Genomic DNA, 16,550 nt, shown 5'->3' with positions numbered 1-16,550 from the left:
CTGACTGATGCTTTGGACAGTTACTTGGCTCCTCTTTCTCACAATTATTATGACTAATAAATACATCCTGTCATTTCTTAAAAGATACTATTACTTTCATCCCTTGTGCTCAAGCCATCTTAATGAGAGAGGAAGTATGCTAAGATCAAAGAGAACTCTGCACTAGTTCAGCCAGCAGAAATCTCACAGACAACTGTCCTTGCAAGATGGAAAGAGCTGATTGTGGAAACTAATTTATGCTTAGAGCAAGAAGCACTTTGTGAAACTTCAGAGAAGTTTAATTTTCTCTTCTGTGAGCAGAACTAGTATTACTAACTTGTTCTTGTCAGCTGGGATGTCTTGTGGCTGAATTTTTGTGTTTAGCTGCCTTAGGAAAACACTGTCCTGAAAGAGAAGTGAAAAGTCTTGGCACAAATTGTGCACTTCAACATGGTGGTTTGTGGTAATTTTACTGCATCTAGGGATGATTTCCATATAAATGATCTGCTTCATGTGACAGTTCATGAAGAACCATCTCACTGGTGATAGCACACAGCTGGCAGAAAAAACATGAGATAAATTTGCTTTGTGCTGGCCAAAGAGAGAGTGAAATTGTTGGTTTTCATCTTGAGAGAACTGAAGCAACCAGGGTGAAGTCCAATACAACTATAGCACAACCTTCTGCAAAGATGCTGAAGGTAGCACCTATTTTGTGGTTACTGGATTTTCAAAAGGCAGACTAACCTATGATTTTGGGATTTCTCTTTTTAACTGAGGGTGCTCTTACATTGTAATGGAATAGATCAAGGGCTTCTTCTGTAAGCTTCTTTTTTTTTTTTTTTTTTTTTTTGACATATTAGCTTCAGCCAACTGTGTTTTAGCTTCTTGAAGGTAAGAACTGATTATTGGGAATCTGCAAACTCATTTAGGACATAACCAGAGACTATGGATTTTAGGCATTAGACTTCAACGCATACAAGTTATGAACTGAAAGCTTGTCCTGGTTTGTTGTCAAACCAAGACAAAGCTATACTACCTGGAAAGATAAATAGATATAACATTCTAAAATGCACAGGGAAAATTTACCATTTTATCCCAAAACCTTTGAATTATCTGATTTAATGTAATGTTGGAAGTACAAAAAATTAAAATATTAATCTGTTCAGTTTTTCATTTTTAAGCTTACACTTAAAACCAGGCACCACATGGACTGTCTCCACCCATCAGCAACTTTGTAATAAGCACGGAGATACACTCAGACCAAGAGCCTGCAAGTTTCATGATTCTGTTTCTGAGTTGGTATCTAATTCCCTCATGATTTCTGATGTTTAAGTAATTGCTACAGCCTACTTGGCTTGGTTTTATTTTCAGTAAGAAATGGGTACTGTGGTCCCAGAGTGTATTAGGTACCATTTTCAGAGGTGTACACTTCACTGGAGGGTTTCTATGCCAAGTCAGTGGTTTTGGGACAGTCCATCAATGCAGAATGCCTTGTGTGTGTGAGGAAGACCAGGACTTCACTGAGTGTACAAAACAGCTATGGGATGACCTCAAACTACTAAGGCCACTTACAGGTGACAAGAGGCAACATTTCACAGGTTCAAAACTTTCCATTTTAGTTTTTCTTTACATAAAAATGTCATAAGGGTGCCAATGAAACTCTACCACTGGGTGATAGAGTCCTGCTATATCTAAGAAAGCTGCTAAATGGCCCTGCCATTATTCCTAGGCAGCAACAAGCAGGAAAATATTTGGGTTTTTTCCCCCTCATTCTAAAGGCTCCCTTAATACAGATAACTGAGATCTCCCTGAGTGGCAAATAAATGTATTAATTAATGATCATGTGAAACAAAATACAAAGAAAACATACACTTCAAAGGACTATTCATTTGTATTGTGAGTGCCTCTAACCCCAGTGGAAACAAATGGAAGATGCACATATAAACAAAAGGGAGAATAGGTTCATGATGGACAGAAAAAGGCCAGCCTGGAAGAAAGTGGAATGCATATAGGGATTTTAAGAAGGATTACAGATGCTGGTGGCAACTGCACACAATAAATTCTAGTTAGATCAAAGAAAAATAGAATGCTTTGATAAGGGATTAAAAAGTGCCCTTCTCAAATGTACAGCTGTAATTTAAAGCAAATAAAATTACATTTTAACCCCATACTCAAGGTACTACTTTTTTTCCCCCTAGTTTTGAGTAGCCCTCAAAAATCGAATGAACATTGTTGGACACAGAACACAGCTCTAATGATCTTAGTGCTGGGTAGATGCTTAAAATACATGACAGGTCTTTATTTTGGCTGTTTTTGGAATTCAGTTTTTCTCTTGCTCCTGATTTATTGATTGACTGGCTTTTGATCAAAGCAACATCTATCTTCAATCTGTGCAATTCTCTAGGTCACCTGGTAGGGATTTCTGACAGGAGGTGACAAATGTCATAAACGTCTCAAGTGAATTTTTTTCCCCCAAAAGACAGGGAAAACATTTCTACTGATTTCTGTGTTCAAACACAAAAAGAGGAAAGCCCAAAAGGAAATTGCAAGGATAATCACAAATTCACCTGTACCTAGCTCTAACCTCAGCAGTCTGGCATTCTGAGCCAGCACATGCAAACCTAAGAGTTCAGACTATGACCATGTGTTTGGCCTCTGACAAATAGATCTTAGGAATATTGCAAGAGAAAAGGAAACACTTTTTCCATACCTATTTGAGCTGGAGTTCAGACAAAGTTGTAGTCAGTCAGAAATGCCCAACACTTCCTTTCTTCAGGAAAGCCAGGAGGCTGGTGGAATTTAGACATCCCATGTTCCAATATTTCTTTTCCACTTTCTGCAAAAACTAAGAATTGCAGAGACACTGCATGAAGAAAACAAAATAACTGGCTGAACTGTGCTGTGTCTCACAAGCTGCAGTTTCTTGGCAAAGCCTCTGGTGATTTCTCATTTCCTCCAAACTAGTTCTCTGACTCATACTGCTTAGTGGGATAGCAATGCCTTTTCCTTTCCTCGTCACACACCACTGTATGAAAACATAAGGTTACTCGACAGAATTTCCTGGCCACTCACTTGAATTAAAGACAACTCAGTGGTCTGAATCCAAGTGTCAGAGAAGGCAGTGGCCTCTTCTTTGCCATTGAGGCAGGAACCTCTGGGAATGTATTCACTCCTGTGGTCACTCATCGGCAGCCCTTGGCCATCTGAAAAACTGGGCATTGACAAATGACAATGACCTCCAGTATCTTCTTAATTTTTTCTGGTTTCCATGAGGAAAAAGTAAAGTATGTATTTGTTTTTACATTTCTTCACCATGAAATTTAGTGTTTCATTTGGATTAATGCCATCCTGCATTAATAATGCCATCTCTATCTATACCCAAGGGGGAGGAAAGAGAAGGATCTTTCTCTCTTTCTATGATTTTAGAGTGAGAACAGCCTGTGCCTACACTGTCTTTGCCACACAGGTGGTTGAAAAAACATGAAAAGAGAAGCAGAGCTCATAACAAATTTCTCACAGGATATGTGAATTGGATATGGGCAGAGCTTCAGGAGGAACTGGCTGGTCCTGGTCACAGCCTGTCATTTCTCTGGCTCTTTTGGATAACAACAGATTTTTTTGGGCAAAATACCTACCCCATGGTCTCCTTATCCAGCTGGCTGTGCCGTGGAGATGCCTTTGCTGAGACAAAATATCTATGGGGGAGGTTTTTAGTATTTTCCTTTGTGAAATAACAACTTCCTAAAAATAGTGTCTGCAGATGAATACATTGCAGTTTGCAGACCCAGAGAAACCAACTTAGATAATTCACTCTTCTTTCCTCCCTTTGCATGCACTCCCTACACTTTCTGAACCTGAAATGAAACAGAATACAGAAACCCCATGCCAGTGTCATAACAGACTCCTGTAAAACTTCTGGGTTACAAAAGAACACAAGGTTTTTCTCCAAATTCATCACAGACATAAGTTTGTCTCTGATTATGAAACTTTAGGGGAAAAGGTGCATTCAAGGTTTTTTTGCTTGCCTTTTTTTATCTTGGTGTTTTACTTTCTTCTCTAAAATTAAACTCAAACTTATTTTATATTAAATGCCATATACCTACAATAAACTGACAAAAAAGAGAAGAAGTATTTTCTTATCCTATTTGCAGCCAAGGAAGTATCTATCCTCCAGCCCAAAGAGGATGACCAACATATGATATAATGTAATTGTAAATTTGCACCCTCACTGGTATTATTGGAATCAAAGGAGATATTTGTTAAACAGAGCTTGGATAAAAATCCAGTGATATCTTACTGCCAATGAAACTTCATGAAAGGGAAGAAATAGCTTTTCAGCAAATTTAATGTGAAGCAGATTTACACATTTACATTTTAATTGCAAACTGTTAAAAGCAAAAACAAAACCCAAACCAATAAACCCTCTCTTCCCAAAATTAAAAAAGAAAAGGGTTATTTTTCCAGGTAATAGTGATTTTAAAATTATTCTCAAGCTATTTATAACATTATAGTGGATATGACTCCAATAAATGAGAAAGAGAGAGGCTGCCTGAGTGCACATCTTATAAGAGAGTTGTGACACACTACTGTTTTGCTAAGAGATTACAAAATCAATGCTTTATGAAAACATTCCTGTATTTTAAAGCAAAATCCATCCAATTCTTTATCACCTTGATTCCCTGAGCTCCTTTTTATTCACAAGGAGCAGGAATCTCCCTCAGGTAGAGCATCCACTTGGGCTGCATCCAAAGATATCATAGGCCAGCTTCAGTGCCAGTAAAGCAGAGAAGCTCCTTTTCATTTTTTTTTTAGCTCCCAAGATGTTTTGACCGGCTGAAAATGATGAAAGAGTTAACAACAGGCTGACTGACATGACTTAGTTCTGGGAAAACAGGGCGAAGAGCTAACCAAAGCTTTATCAAGACAGAATCAGACAAGTTACACGAAATGGATGCCAATCTGTAGGGCTAGGTGCAAAGAAAACCTTTTTTAAAAAGTGTCTTTTTGCAGAATTAAAGGTCTGTTTGAGAGTAGCATTCACGTTAATGCAGTTTACTTGGGTCTTGCCAAAGGCATTTCATTTTATGGCATATGTTGGTATGATTAAAAAGCATGCATTGTATGGAATTAAAAGGATGCACTTTGGAAGAACTAAAAGTTGGCTCACTGACAGATTGCAAAGTGGTGAGAGTAATGAGAGGAACTATTTCCAGCAGATTCCCACATGGATCAGTTCCTGGTTCAACATCGTTTAGTATTTTCATCACGTGTCCAAACAATGATGTAAAATCCTAGTTAACTTATTCCCAAATCAGTTAACTTCTTGACAAAAGTATTGAAGAGAATATGTTAGACAAATAAAAGTGTTTCCTGCCTTTTATGAAAAACAAACAGCTAAAAGAAAGATGAGAAAATAAATGCATTTCTTGCAATATGCAGTTACATACTGCTGTTTCATGTGGATATATAAAGTGTGCTGGGTGCACACACACACTGCAAAATAAACAAGCCATTGCACACTAACACATCACTAAACCAGGAGGAGTAACCTGTGGTTGCTGCTTCTGTGTACCTTGGTTAAGAATTTATCTTTGCACACATATGGAACAGTTTGCTGGCTCAATAACCTCTTAGGTGCATAAGCACTCCTCAGCAAGTGATTTTCTCATACCTTACTTACTTAGCAGCAGGGAAAGGACAACAGGCAGCCAGGCACAGTGGCATCCAAGGGCAGCACCTATGGGTGCATGGACAGAGCCAAGGGCAGAGTGCTGGAAAATGCAAGACAGATGAGCAGTGACACCACTGAACACACGACCGTGGCACACTTGACAGGAGGTGGCAATAACATTTTTATCATACATGATACTTTCACACTAGCATTAATCACTTAGAAAAATTAATGACAAACATTCTTTACTCTAGTCAGTTCAATTTTGGTAGCAGGGAACAGGGTGTGCCACAGTTCTCTGCCTGTCATGATGAGCCTACTGTCCTTTCGTGTTTTCTCTGTGGAGGAGTTTTGTGACAATATCCAGTTGCCTCACACCTTGCAGATGATTTCTCTGCCCTTATCCTTCAGTGGAGTGGCAAGAGTTTTTTAGATTCCTGTTACACATCACCCACTGACCATCTGCTATTACCACCTTAACGAGAAATCACTTGATGAAAGGTGATTGAGTGGTTACTGTCCAGTACAAGGTTACAAGCTCATTATACTACTTCCCCCTCCAATATGAAGCAATAGTGATAAGCCAAGAGTCTTAGCTGATACAAACTGGTGCATTTCTGCTATTTCAATCGTGTTGCCTTTGTTTACATGACATTTAGCTTAAAAGCAATTACTGTTAGGTTAATTTAGATCCCAGGCTTTGGTTAAAGTGGGTTTCTGGGTGCCACTATTTCAAAATAGAAATTTTGGATAATCAAGGAATATTCTATTTTTTATTATTCTTTTAGTCATCATGGATGGGTTGCTTTAAAGATGAATAAACAGTGGTGTTTTGGCAGCACTTGTGAGAATTGGTTTCTGTTTCCCCTCAGAGCACTGAGGTTTCCTGTAAAGCTACTCTAGCTCTGGATTTATGTACCATTTGCAAAGGAAGATCTATCCCCTTAAAGCTTCCACATTAAGGAAGCTTCCACATTTGCTGAGTCAGTTTTATATCTCAGGCTGTTAAAAAAAAAAAGAAAAAGAAGGCAAGCAAAAAAAGGGAAAAGTAAGCTTCAAAAAAATGAGTCCAGAGGAAGTTCACAGTTCCTTAAACAATTTCTGTTCTAAAAGCAAACCTCTACATTTTTTTTCTGCATCAGGTCTCTGCTGTCATCTGTTTTCACTAAACAGGAAGCATTCTATCCAGCCATCCTGTTAGAGTTGTGGATTTCAAGACAATCTCCCAAGTAAAAATCAGAGAACTGATCAGATTGAGGTAAACTGTTAGAACACAAGAAAATGCCAGAGCTGCCTCTTGTCACAGAGACATTTACCAGGAGTACAAAACTGCAGTGAAAAAAAGCCTGGCAGTGAGATTCAGAACATACCACTGGGGGGTAATGATAGCGTTGCTGTACTTAAGTTTAGAAAAAAATGTTCTGAAAGGTTGTGTTGCTAGCACATACTCTATTTTAGTTCTGGGACTCATTCTCTAATGTCATATATATTCTGAGTGGTAAAGGAACCACCTGATGTCCAGCTTCATTTCAGGGAAAGGGAGGGCATAGGTATGATGGGCACCAGAAGACAAGTTTGGATGTACTCGGATTACTGGGGGATAGTTCAGAGGAGAGACACCTTGAAAGGTCAATGTCAGGAATGCAGCATGCTAATGATGCTGATGGTATAAACAACACCCGAGCTAGGTCTCCATTTGGTGAAGCACTTGTGTACATGTTGTGCTTGGAGCACCTGAGCTGCTGTATTCATTTCAGCCAGGTGACGTGCGTGCCTCACCGGACAGCACTTCCAGGCATTGCACTGTCGCAGAACCGATGTGTCTTGGCATTTACTCACACTCTTTGAATGCAAAGATTAGTGCCTCTTCCTCCTATAAAGCTGCTTTCTGCTGGTGATCATTCTCCTGATTCCAGACTGCTTTGATTCATAGCATAAGAAAAGCTTTCCCAAAGGATTCAATAGCCCTTTTCCCCCAAAACACACACATCATCTTCATATATTCGTCTGTATCTCATCTTATCCTAAAAAATAAACAATCACTTCTGGACGTCTATTCTCTCCGTATCCAGAAGGAAAATATTGCCCGAGAAAACAGTATTACGTTTTCCCCCCTTCATCTTTTTTTTTCTTTGCATAAACATAATTCATTATTTGGCTTATAATAATTGACAAGGGTCCAAAAAAATGCAAATCTTACTGTTTTGATATCTTACACTGATTGTAGCTCATCATGTCATAGGCCCTTTTAGCACCAGAGACATCATTCTGGTATAGTAATCCCTTCAGAGAATTCCTTCCAACAAATATAGAAGACTGTCATCATGATGAGAAAAAGCCTTTCCCCTAAAAGTGTTTATCATCCAAGAATAAATAGCAATGAAAATAATGGCTTTTTGAGACTTCAGAGGTAATAGTCCATTTAGCAGGAAGATATTGCTATAAGCATTGTACATAAGCCATTTACCCTTTACAGTGTCTTACAGACATCTGAATGTCAATTAAAAAAAAAAAAAGAAAGAAGAAGATGAAGTTATAATGCTGCATCAACACACAGCTGTCCTAGTGGGCACTGGGAGCACAGAATGGCTGGCATTGCTGAGCAGTGCAGTCATTGCCAAAGGAATGATGAGCTCACATTTCATTCTGGTTCCCATACTGTGGTGGGGCTGTGGGGCTCTCCCCCTTCCTGGCCCAGCTGACGCCCCTCGCTGCCTCGACACCAGATCTGGCTCATTAACGTGTCTGGAATGAGCCTGAGCCACCTCTCAGCTGGCAAGCACAAGGGGCATACTCGGATTCCCAGGTTGGAAGATTATCTCATTCAAGCACAGTTCTCCCAAAGATATATAAGTGCAGTGAGCGTGGTGGTTCCTGCAGAGCTGGCCTGAGCCCTGGGAGGTTCCAGCCATACAGGAGCACAGCCTTCGATCAACAGCAAATATGACGATGATGATGAAAGTAGAAGAGCTGGTAGGTGCAACCTTCCTTCATTTACTCACAATTCATTATTTTCTAGACTGCCATTGGACCAGGCACAGAAAGAAGACCTTTGTGGATCACTGATTTAGCAAGTTAGACTGCTGTGGTCTAGGTGCAAACCCTCATATAATGTATATTATATTATATTATATATTATATTATATTATATTATATTATATTATATTATATTATATTATATTATATTATATTATATTATATTATATTATATTATATTATATTATATTATATTTTTAAGTTTTCTTTGGGAAAGGGTCTCATCACAGATATAACTATACAGCTGTTTGGATTTGGCATCACAGCATAGTTTACCAGGCAAAGATCAACCAAAATGTAGCTATTTATTTGACTCTGTCCTTGGTTTTAATTCATATATATTTTTAGAAGCCAGTAATTTTATGATCTCACAAAGTAATTCCTATATAACAAGGGACTGGGACAACATAATAGTGCTTGGAAACTACAGTATTTTATAACACTAAATTAGCAGCTTAATAATAGTATTGTTTTCTAATAATAAACTAACCGTTCCTACAGCCACCTCTGTTCATGATGTAACAGTCTTTGAAAAATTAGGTCTAGACCAAAAGTAATGGGACATTCCACTGCAGGATTCAGACTAAGAATGTCTGATCTGATGGAGAAACTGGGAAAATGGGAAAGATTCAGTAAAACACTGCACTTATTTTCCCAGATGGTTTGCTTAAGATACAGCTGCCTAAGTAATTAATGCTGTCTTAAAATCTTTGGCAAGGTTCTCACAGTTTCTTCTGCATTAGACTCTAAACAAATAAAATCAAACAGAAAGTCTAGGCCACACAAACCACTCTCAAAATACACATCTGCCTCTACTAAGTTTAACAAGTCATTTCTTCATACACTTAATTGGCATCAGAAATATTTCTGAAAAATATTGAAAGCTGTGCTGCTGCACAGCACCACATAGCGCTTCTGCCATTCTGCTATGAGTGGGACTTTGGTACTGACAGCAATGGATAAAACCAGCCTTGAAAACCCTCAGCAACCCAATTTAAGTGCATGGGAGATATGTCCCAACCAGCTGCATCCCCAGCTAACCAAGCACAGGCAGAATGGCCTGTCCTGGCTGTCACACACTGAGAGAGGGCAGGAATGAGGTGCAATCAGCCGAGGCAATCCATGTTTCCAGGTGGTGGCTGCTGCAGTCAGGAATGCACGGATTATATTATATCATGTTTGCATTTACAGGTGACTGGGAAGAAGGTGGATGATAAAGAGACTGGCAGCTTCCTCCCTGAGGACTTCAAAAATGGAGAGTACGAAGCTGCAGTAAGATTAGAGAAGCAGGAGGACCTAAAGACAATCCCTGAGCACTCACTGGCCCGAGGTGATCTGGCTTATGAGAAGGAGAGAAAACTCGATGCAGAGGTAGGCTCTTGGGTTTTCTGCTTGGATTTTTATCATCATGTATGCATTTCCTGCTGCAGTCCTTGAAGTTCTGCCACTCTCTAAGTTAGAAATACATGGTGAGCTAGAAAAACCCTTGGGAAACTACCATGAAAGAAGGCTGGTCTAAAGCCCACTGGAGACCACGGAGGTGTGCTCACCTCTGTAGCCTGTGGGTGCAGGCAGTAACACATTGAGGCAGAACCTAAACCACCCCATACTGCCTGCCTGAACCCCTGAGACCTCCTCTGCCCAGGCTCAGCTGCTGCTGGCTGTCAGTGCAGGGGGAGCAGTCAGAGCCAGGGAGACACCTTCAGCTTGCACACCTAATGACTGCTACCAAAAATCACTAACCCACAAAAGATGTAAGAGTGCATTTCTGAAGCCAGAAGCCTTAATTAACATGAAAATGTTCTTTTTATGAAAACAAGGCATTACATTTACTAGCACATTTGGGAAGAACAGCTACAAATGAAACTCATACTAGTCTACAGAAAAGTACTAATTTCAATTCCTGGAGCATGACAATTCTCCCTAGATCCTTAAGTACTGATGTTCTTTCCCCCCAATAACACATAACACAGTAGCTGTAATATCTTTTTTTTTTTTAATGAATAAGCAATCAACTGGCCTAAAAATTTAAAGTGATTTGGAAATTATCAACTTTAAGTAGCAGGGGAAATAAGATTTTTTCTAAAACATGAAGAGGAAGAAAGTCAGTCTCAGAAACACTAGAATAAAAACTACTTCTTAAACTTCAACATAATTATTTTCTATTAGACCAATGACCTGCAGACCAAACCACACATGCAGAGAACAATAAAAAGAAAAGGTGGAAATAACTTGAGTAAGAATTCAGTTGACAAAACTATATACCATCTGACAGGGTGTCACCAGTGTATTCACCCTTAATCACACAATGGGACAGAATCTGTCATCTGTATTCACCCTGAGTTAACCCATTTGTGACTGTCCTGAAGCCAAGAACACCTAATGGCAGCTCAGTTCAGGCAACACACCTGCCCTTGGTGTCAGCAGTGCCCCACACTGATTTCATGCCCAGATGCTTTTTACAAGCAGGTCTAGAGAAACCCTATCTGAAAAAAAAATTAAACTATTTATTTCAAAGTTCATCCAGTCTTAGTTGAATTCAGCTGAATAGTATCACATTGCTGTCCTGGCACTCTGAAAGGGAGAGGTGGTCACACAGCTCAACTTGCTGTTTTCCCTGATTTGTTCCAGCTGAAGAAGAAGAAATTAGAGGCCAGGTCAAAACTTGAAAATTTGGAGGATCTTGAAAAAATTATTGAGCTGAAGAAGAAGAAAAGATGCAAGAAAGTGAAAGTGCCTGTTTTAAAGAAACCTGAACCAGAAGTTATTGTAAGTTACTTCCAAGTAGCTTATTCTGGGAAAGTATTAATCAGGGTTTGTGCCACACACATTTATGTTCTCTATATTCTTTCCTTCAGACAGGACCCGTGGATATTCCCACATTCTTCAAAGCTGCACTGGAGAATAAGTTGCCAGTAATTGAAAAATACCTGTCAGACAAAGGGGATCCAAATGTCTGTGATAAGGTACAGTCTGCTTCCTAATGCAAAACCTGCTACAGAAGAGAACAAAAGTAACTTTTACCATGAGGTTTTGTAGATTCCACCCTCATGAGAGGCAAAAAGGGGTGGGGAAATGTAAATAAATGCCGTAAGTTTTGTACATCAAATTTTCTAGTGGCCACTGAGACCCTTCAAAGTCATATTATCTCAAAAAGGGCCTTTATATTTAAAAGAAGGCTGTTGGTGCCCAGGAGAACCTGATTTTCTGTAAAAGGTGCTTCCAATGCTATGGAAAAAGAGATAAGAAATTTTTCTGCAGAACAACAGAAATAAGTGGCTGCCCTCATACTCCATAATGCATGAGCTGTATTTTCAAGACACAGTGTAGCATGTTGGATGGGGAACTCAACAGGCATCATTTTAAATCTGGATGCCATACTGCAGATACTTCTCCCATCCTTTAAAATGCTGGGTAGGCAGCTCTCAGCTATCAGGTTGCTACTAAAATTTAGCATATTTCAGGTCTCAAAAGTATTAGCTCTCTAAAAGGAACCAGCAAGGAGTATGTATTTGCCATCATCCTAGGGAGGGCAGGAGAAGAGATTTAAAGATGTTTTGTGCCATATGTAATATCTAACTTTGCACTGTTTCAATTGCCAGTTCAAACGCACTGCGCTGCACAGGGCATGCTCTGAAGGACATCTAGAGGTGGTGAAAAAGCTGGTGGAAGCTGGAGCCAAACTTGAACAGAAAGACATGGTATGCACATCCACTCACACCTCTTTCCAAAGCTGCTCACTGCCTTATATGTGCCAGGAGAACCATTTATAGAAGTGCTTCTCACAGAGGAGGAGTACTAAAAGGCCTTGCGATGTCTTTGAAATTTATCTTTAAAACAACATTGTTGAGAAGAGGTTTCAGGAGGGAGTGCCTGCCTCCCTGTGCCGGAGCGGTTGTTGGGAAACACAGGAAGCGCTGTGGCAGGGTGGCACAAGCAAGAAAGCCTGGGGAAGGGAGGGAGAGTGAGGCCAGGCGGCCGCCTCAGCCTGGCGGCAGCGCTGCCAGCGCTGTCCCCGGGTCAGCACCGCACCAGGATCCCAAGGCTGTGCCCGGGAGAGCCCCCTGCCCTCCGCAATGCCGGCCGAGGGTCCCGAGCACCCGCAGCTCCCGCAGCTCCCCCGCCGGCCCTGGCCAGCGCCGCTCCCCTGCGAGCCCGGCGGGGCTCTCGGAGCGAGGAACAGCGACAGGCAGAGGGCGAGCATCAAGGCGCTCCTTCCCGCACAGCTCAGGGCAGATGCTGGATCCTGTAGAGGAGAAGGGTTTAAATTCACTTTGTGGACTTGCATAACTTGGGGATTTGTTTGTTTTTTAAAGAGAACTATTCTTTCCCTTGAGCTTAATTTTCTATGCATTTTAGAACCAAAAGGGCATTAAATGAAAAACATTAACTAGCACATACCTGGCTAAAGGTAACTTCTAAGATCAAGGAATAGACAAAACACATCCTCTTTCACAGCAGTATTGCCAAGATCTCTGTCTTTAGGAGTACCATACAATGAATGTGAAGAGTGAGAAATTCACAGCGCTGCAGAAATTAGGGCAAAATAAGAAAAGCTGTTACTAGAATTTTTTTTTAACCTAGAGCACTTCACTGTGTGATCACAGTGAAGTGCTAAAGGTTAAATCGCATAAAATTAATTTGGATTAATTTATAACTCTGGTTAAAATAGTCATTTTTTAATATAATAATGTATTAAAATACTTTTAATTTCGTTTTCCTATTACAGCTTCATTCTACAGCTCTGCACTGGGCATGCCGGGGTGGAAATCTGGATGTTCTGAAATTCTTACTGGACAAAGGGATAAACATAAATGCAAGAGACAAGGTACATGCTTCTGGAGCTCTGTAGCTTTTTAAATTTGTGGCAAAAAGCTGACCCTTGCTCCCAGTAGATAATCTCTGGCAGCTGATTTTAAAGCAGCTTTCACCCGTTCCATGCCACTGACCATCTCCTGCCCTGACCCTCAGCTGCTCAGCACGCCCTTGCACGTGGCTGTGCGAACAGGTCGCTACGACTGCGGGGAGCATCTCATCGCCTGCGAGGCAGATCTCAACGCCAGAGACCGGGTAAGCAGCAGCACCCCTGCCCTCCAGCTCCTCCGGCCCGGCCCGGCCCGGCCCGGCCCGGCCCGGCCCGGCAGCAGCGCCGGGACTGACGCTGGCTCCGCGTCTCTAGGAGGGGGACACGCCAATGCACGACGCCGTGAGGCTGAACCGCTACAAAATCATCAGGCTTCTGATCCTGCACGGGGCAGATCTGACTCTAAAGAACTGCGTGAGTAATAGCACAAAATCCAAGTAATTTTAAAAAGCTTTAAAGTCAGTTTCCCACCAGAGCAAGGTTTCGAGCTGGGCTTAATTAGAACACTTCAGAGCTAATGAAAGCAGAGCTGAGACAGGGAAGGGGTAACTTGGGGAAGGTCAGGGAAAATAGGAAAAGCCAGTACCTCTTTTAAAACCAGAACCCACTATCTGCTATTTAGACAACATCACACCTTTCTATGACTTGTTAATTACTCATATCATGAAAAGATGTAATAGACAGGACACTTACTCTGCACAGCTCCTGGGCTTCAACCACCACTGAGACAACAAAGACCTTAGCTGGTAAGAGAAATCTTTTTGCTAAGCCCACCGGTGAGGGCCAGCCCCAGCACTACAGCTGGAGGAGTGGCTGTTAGCCCGGCTGCTAACAACAAATCCCTGTGGCTGAGCACAGACAAGCCCCACACCTGGCTGTGCCCAGAGCCACTGCAGCAGCAGCACTGCTCGAGCTCTGTGACCACTTGTTAAAATACAGCACTTAACAGACCTCTTCTCCCAAATCCAAACCTAGCAGCAGTAGCATGGGTTTTACCATTGCCAGTCAATGTTTTTGACTGACAATCAGACAAAACCCCAGGGGACAAGGAGGAAAAGTCACTGGAGCACTCTGTACTCCCTACTATCTGCCCACCTCCCTGAAGTGTGGCCACTCCTGGCATTATCCCTCATCAGAGTATGACAGCTGTGGAAGGTACAGCCCCAAAGGACAGAGACTTGCCGTCCCAGATTTTGTTTGCACACAAAAGTTGGTCCTACTTAATTCCTGTGGCTCATACTGTAATTAAACTTTTACCTGAATTCTGCATTAAATGGAAGACTGTCTTACTGAGATTGCACCTAAATATATTTCTAATCACTTGAAACAAGAACAAAAGGAAGACCTGCATGTTCTGCTGGTCACAGCATTTGCTTAAACCCACTGAAACCCAGGCAGTTTTCATCATGGGTCTGACCAGGACTGGGACTAGATCTGTACAGCAAAAATACTCTGACCCCAGGGGTGCAAGAATAAGTCTAAGCCTGTGTGTGCAGAAGGGATTCACGTCATGCAGGTGCACTGAACAGGTATTTAGGAAAAAAACAATGACTTAGTCATCACTGGATGAAATTAAATATTCCTCTGTTTCTTTTAACCAGGAAGGGAAAACCCCTATGGATCTTGTTCTTCAGTGGCAGAATGGCACCAAAGAGATATTCAACAGCCTGAAAGACAATTCCAAAAAGAGTGCCCATCTAGGTAAATTCTGACGACAGAAACCAGACCACGCTCTTTTTGCTGCTTTGAAATGCTTCCCACAAACCTGGATGAAAATGTCCTTGAACATCTATTGAAAATATTTATGGCACTGGATTATTTGAGGTGCCTTCACTGAAAACTGCAAGACATCTGCAAAGAAATTATTTTAGAAGACAGGTTGAGTGTTACAATTCCACTAGCTCTAAAATGGCTTTATTTATTTATATTTATTATTTATTTATTTAAAAATAATTTTAAATTATGTTCATTATTTAAGCTTTTTTTTAATAGATGCAATTGCTCTAAATGCAATTTTTGCCAGCATCATAAATTCTGTCTTAAATGGCAGAATTTTCAACTATATTAGCAACTTTTCTCAAGCCTTCCAATAGCTCTAAATAGCAAATACTTGCAACTGTTGCCTTGTCTCACTATTAAAATAACCTGTGAATTGAGTGGCGGTATGTGGAAGAGCATTGGAAGAAGGTATGCTGAGGTGCCAAGTGGATTTAATGAAGCAGTTGAGCAATGGTGTTTACACAGGGTTTGGCAATCGTGGTTGATAACGAGCTCGAGGACAGAGCTCCAACCACCACGTACCCCTCTGGACTGAAGGATTCAGATATAATGTTGTGAAGGTGCGAGGAGACTGTTTTCAGGGAAGTGAATTTTTTTAAAACTAGGCTACTACAAAGTATGATGACAGAAGAATGCAAAATCAGATTATGTATATTTGTAAATTTGTACTGCTTTTTCTGTACATTTTGAACTGATCCATTTCAGATTAAATTAATTGAGTGGTTCTTTTTACTTACTGGAGTGAATGATGGAGTGGTGAGCATGCATGGGGTAATTTTGTCTCTTTAAAAGAAGTTCACATCGCGTCTGCTATAAAATTCTTAAAAATTAAAAAAAAGAAGAGCAGCCATCCCTTATGCTACCTCCCTGCCACTGTTAAATAAACCCCATCTCACTTATTTTGTTAAATAGAGGCACATATGAGAGCAGAAAGACATTATTTCAATTAGTTAGTAAAGCAAAGTTAGAGTTCCATTACTGAGTTTGATTTTAAAAATTTCATTTCTTAGTCATTACAATGTGGAGCACGAGACAGCTCCAGTTATCCAAGCCAAGAGAGATTCTAAATCCTGCTAGGAAAGGTAGACACTTCTCCCTTTGCTTTAGAAGCAGGACAACCTTCTGTGCTGCCAGCCAGGGCATGATGTCCCATTTCATAGAATCACAGAACAGTTTGGGCTGGAAGAGACCTTTAAAGCTCATCTATTCCAATCCCTCTGC

At 40.8% G+C, this 16,550-nt stretch overlaps 1 protein-coding gene across 1 annotated transcript; it reads left to right on the top strand.

Annotated features, from left to right (window-relative positions):
* The first annotated feature begins 8,466 nt into the window (after positions 1 to 8,466).
* ANKRD1 (ankyrin repeat domain 1) lies at positions 8,467 to 16,053 on the top strand. Its single transcript, XM_021540137.3, has 9 exons — positions 8,467 to 8,623; positions 9,878 to 10,057; positions 11,318 to 11,455; positions 11,545 to 11,652; positions 12,289 to 12,387; positions 13,416 to 13,514; positions 13,658 to 13,756; positions 13,866 to 13,964; positions 15,152 to 16,053. Exons 1-9 carry the CDS (start codon positions 8,594 to 8,596, stop codon positions 15,260 to 15,262), a joined length of 963 nt encoding a protein of 320 aa, XP_021395812.1. The 5' UTR covers positions 8,467 to 8,593; the 3' UTR covers positions 15,263 to 16,053.
* Positions 16,054 to 16,550: the final 497 nt, after the last annotated feature.

Source organism: Lonchura striata, chromosome 6, assembly GCF_050655825.1.
Source record: "Lonchura striata isolate lonStrDom1 chromosome 6, ASM5065582v1, whole genome shotgun sequence".
NCBI lineage: Eukaryota > Metazoa > Chordata > Aves > Passeriformes > Estrildidae > Lonchura > Lonchura striata.
This window is presented reverse-complemented; position numbering and strand designations above follow the sequence as displayed.

What these genes read in the sequence shown, in the direction of transcription:
- ANKRD1 (XM_021540137.3), top strand. Translation starts at nt 8,594, where the DNA reads ATGACGATGATGATGAAAGTAGAAGAGCTG. An exon ending in TGATGAAAGTAGAAGAGCTG is followed by an intron (nt 8,624 to 9,877) that starts GTAGGTGCAACC and finishes TTGCATTTACAG; the next exon opens with GTGACTGGGAAGAAGGTGGA. An exon ending in AACCTGAACCAGAAGTTATT is followed by an intron (nt 11,456 to 11,544) that starts GTAAGTTACTTC and finishes TCTTTCCTTCAG; the next exon opens with ACAGGACCCGTGGATATTCC.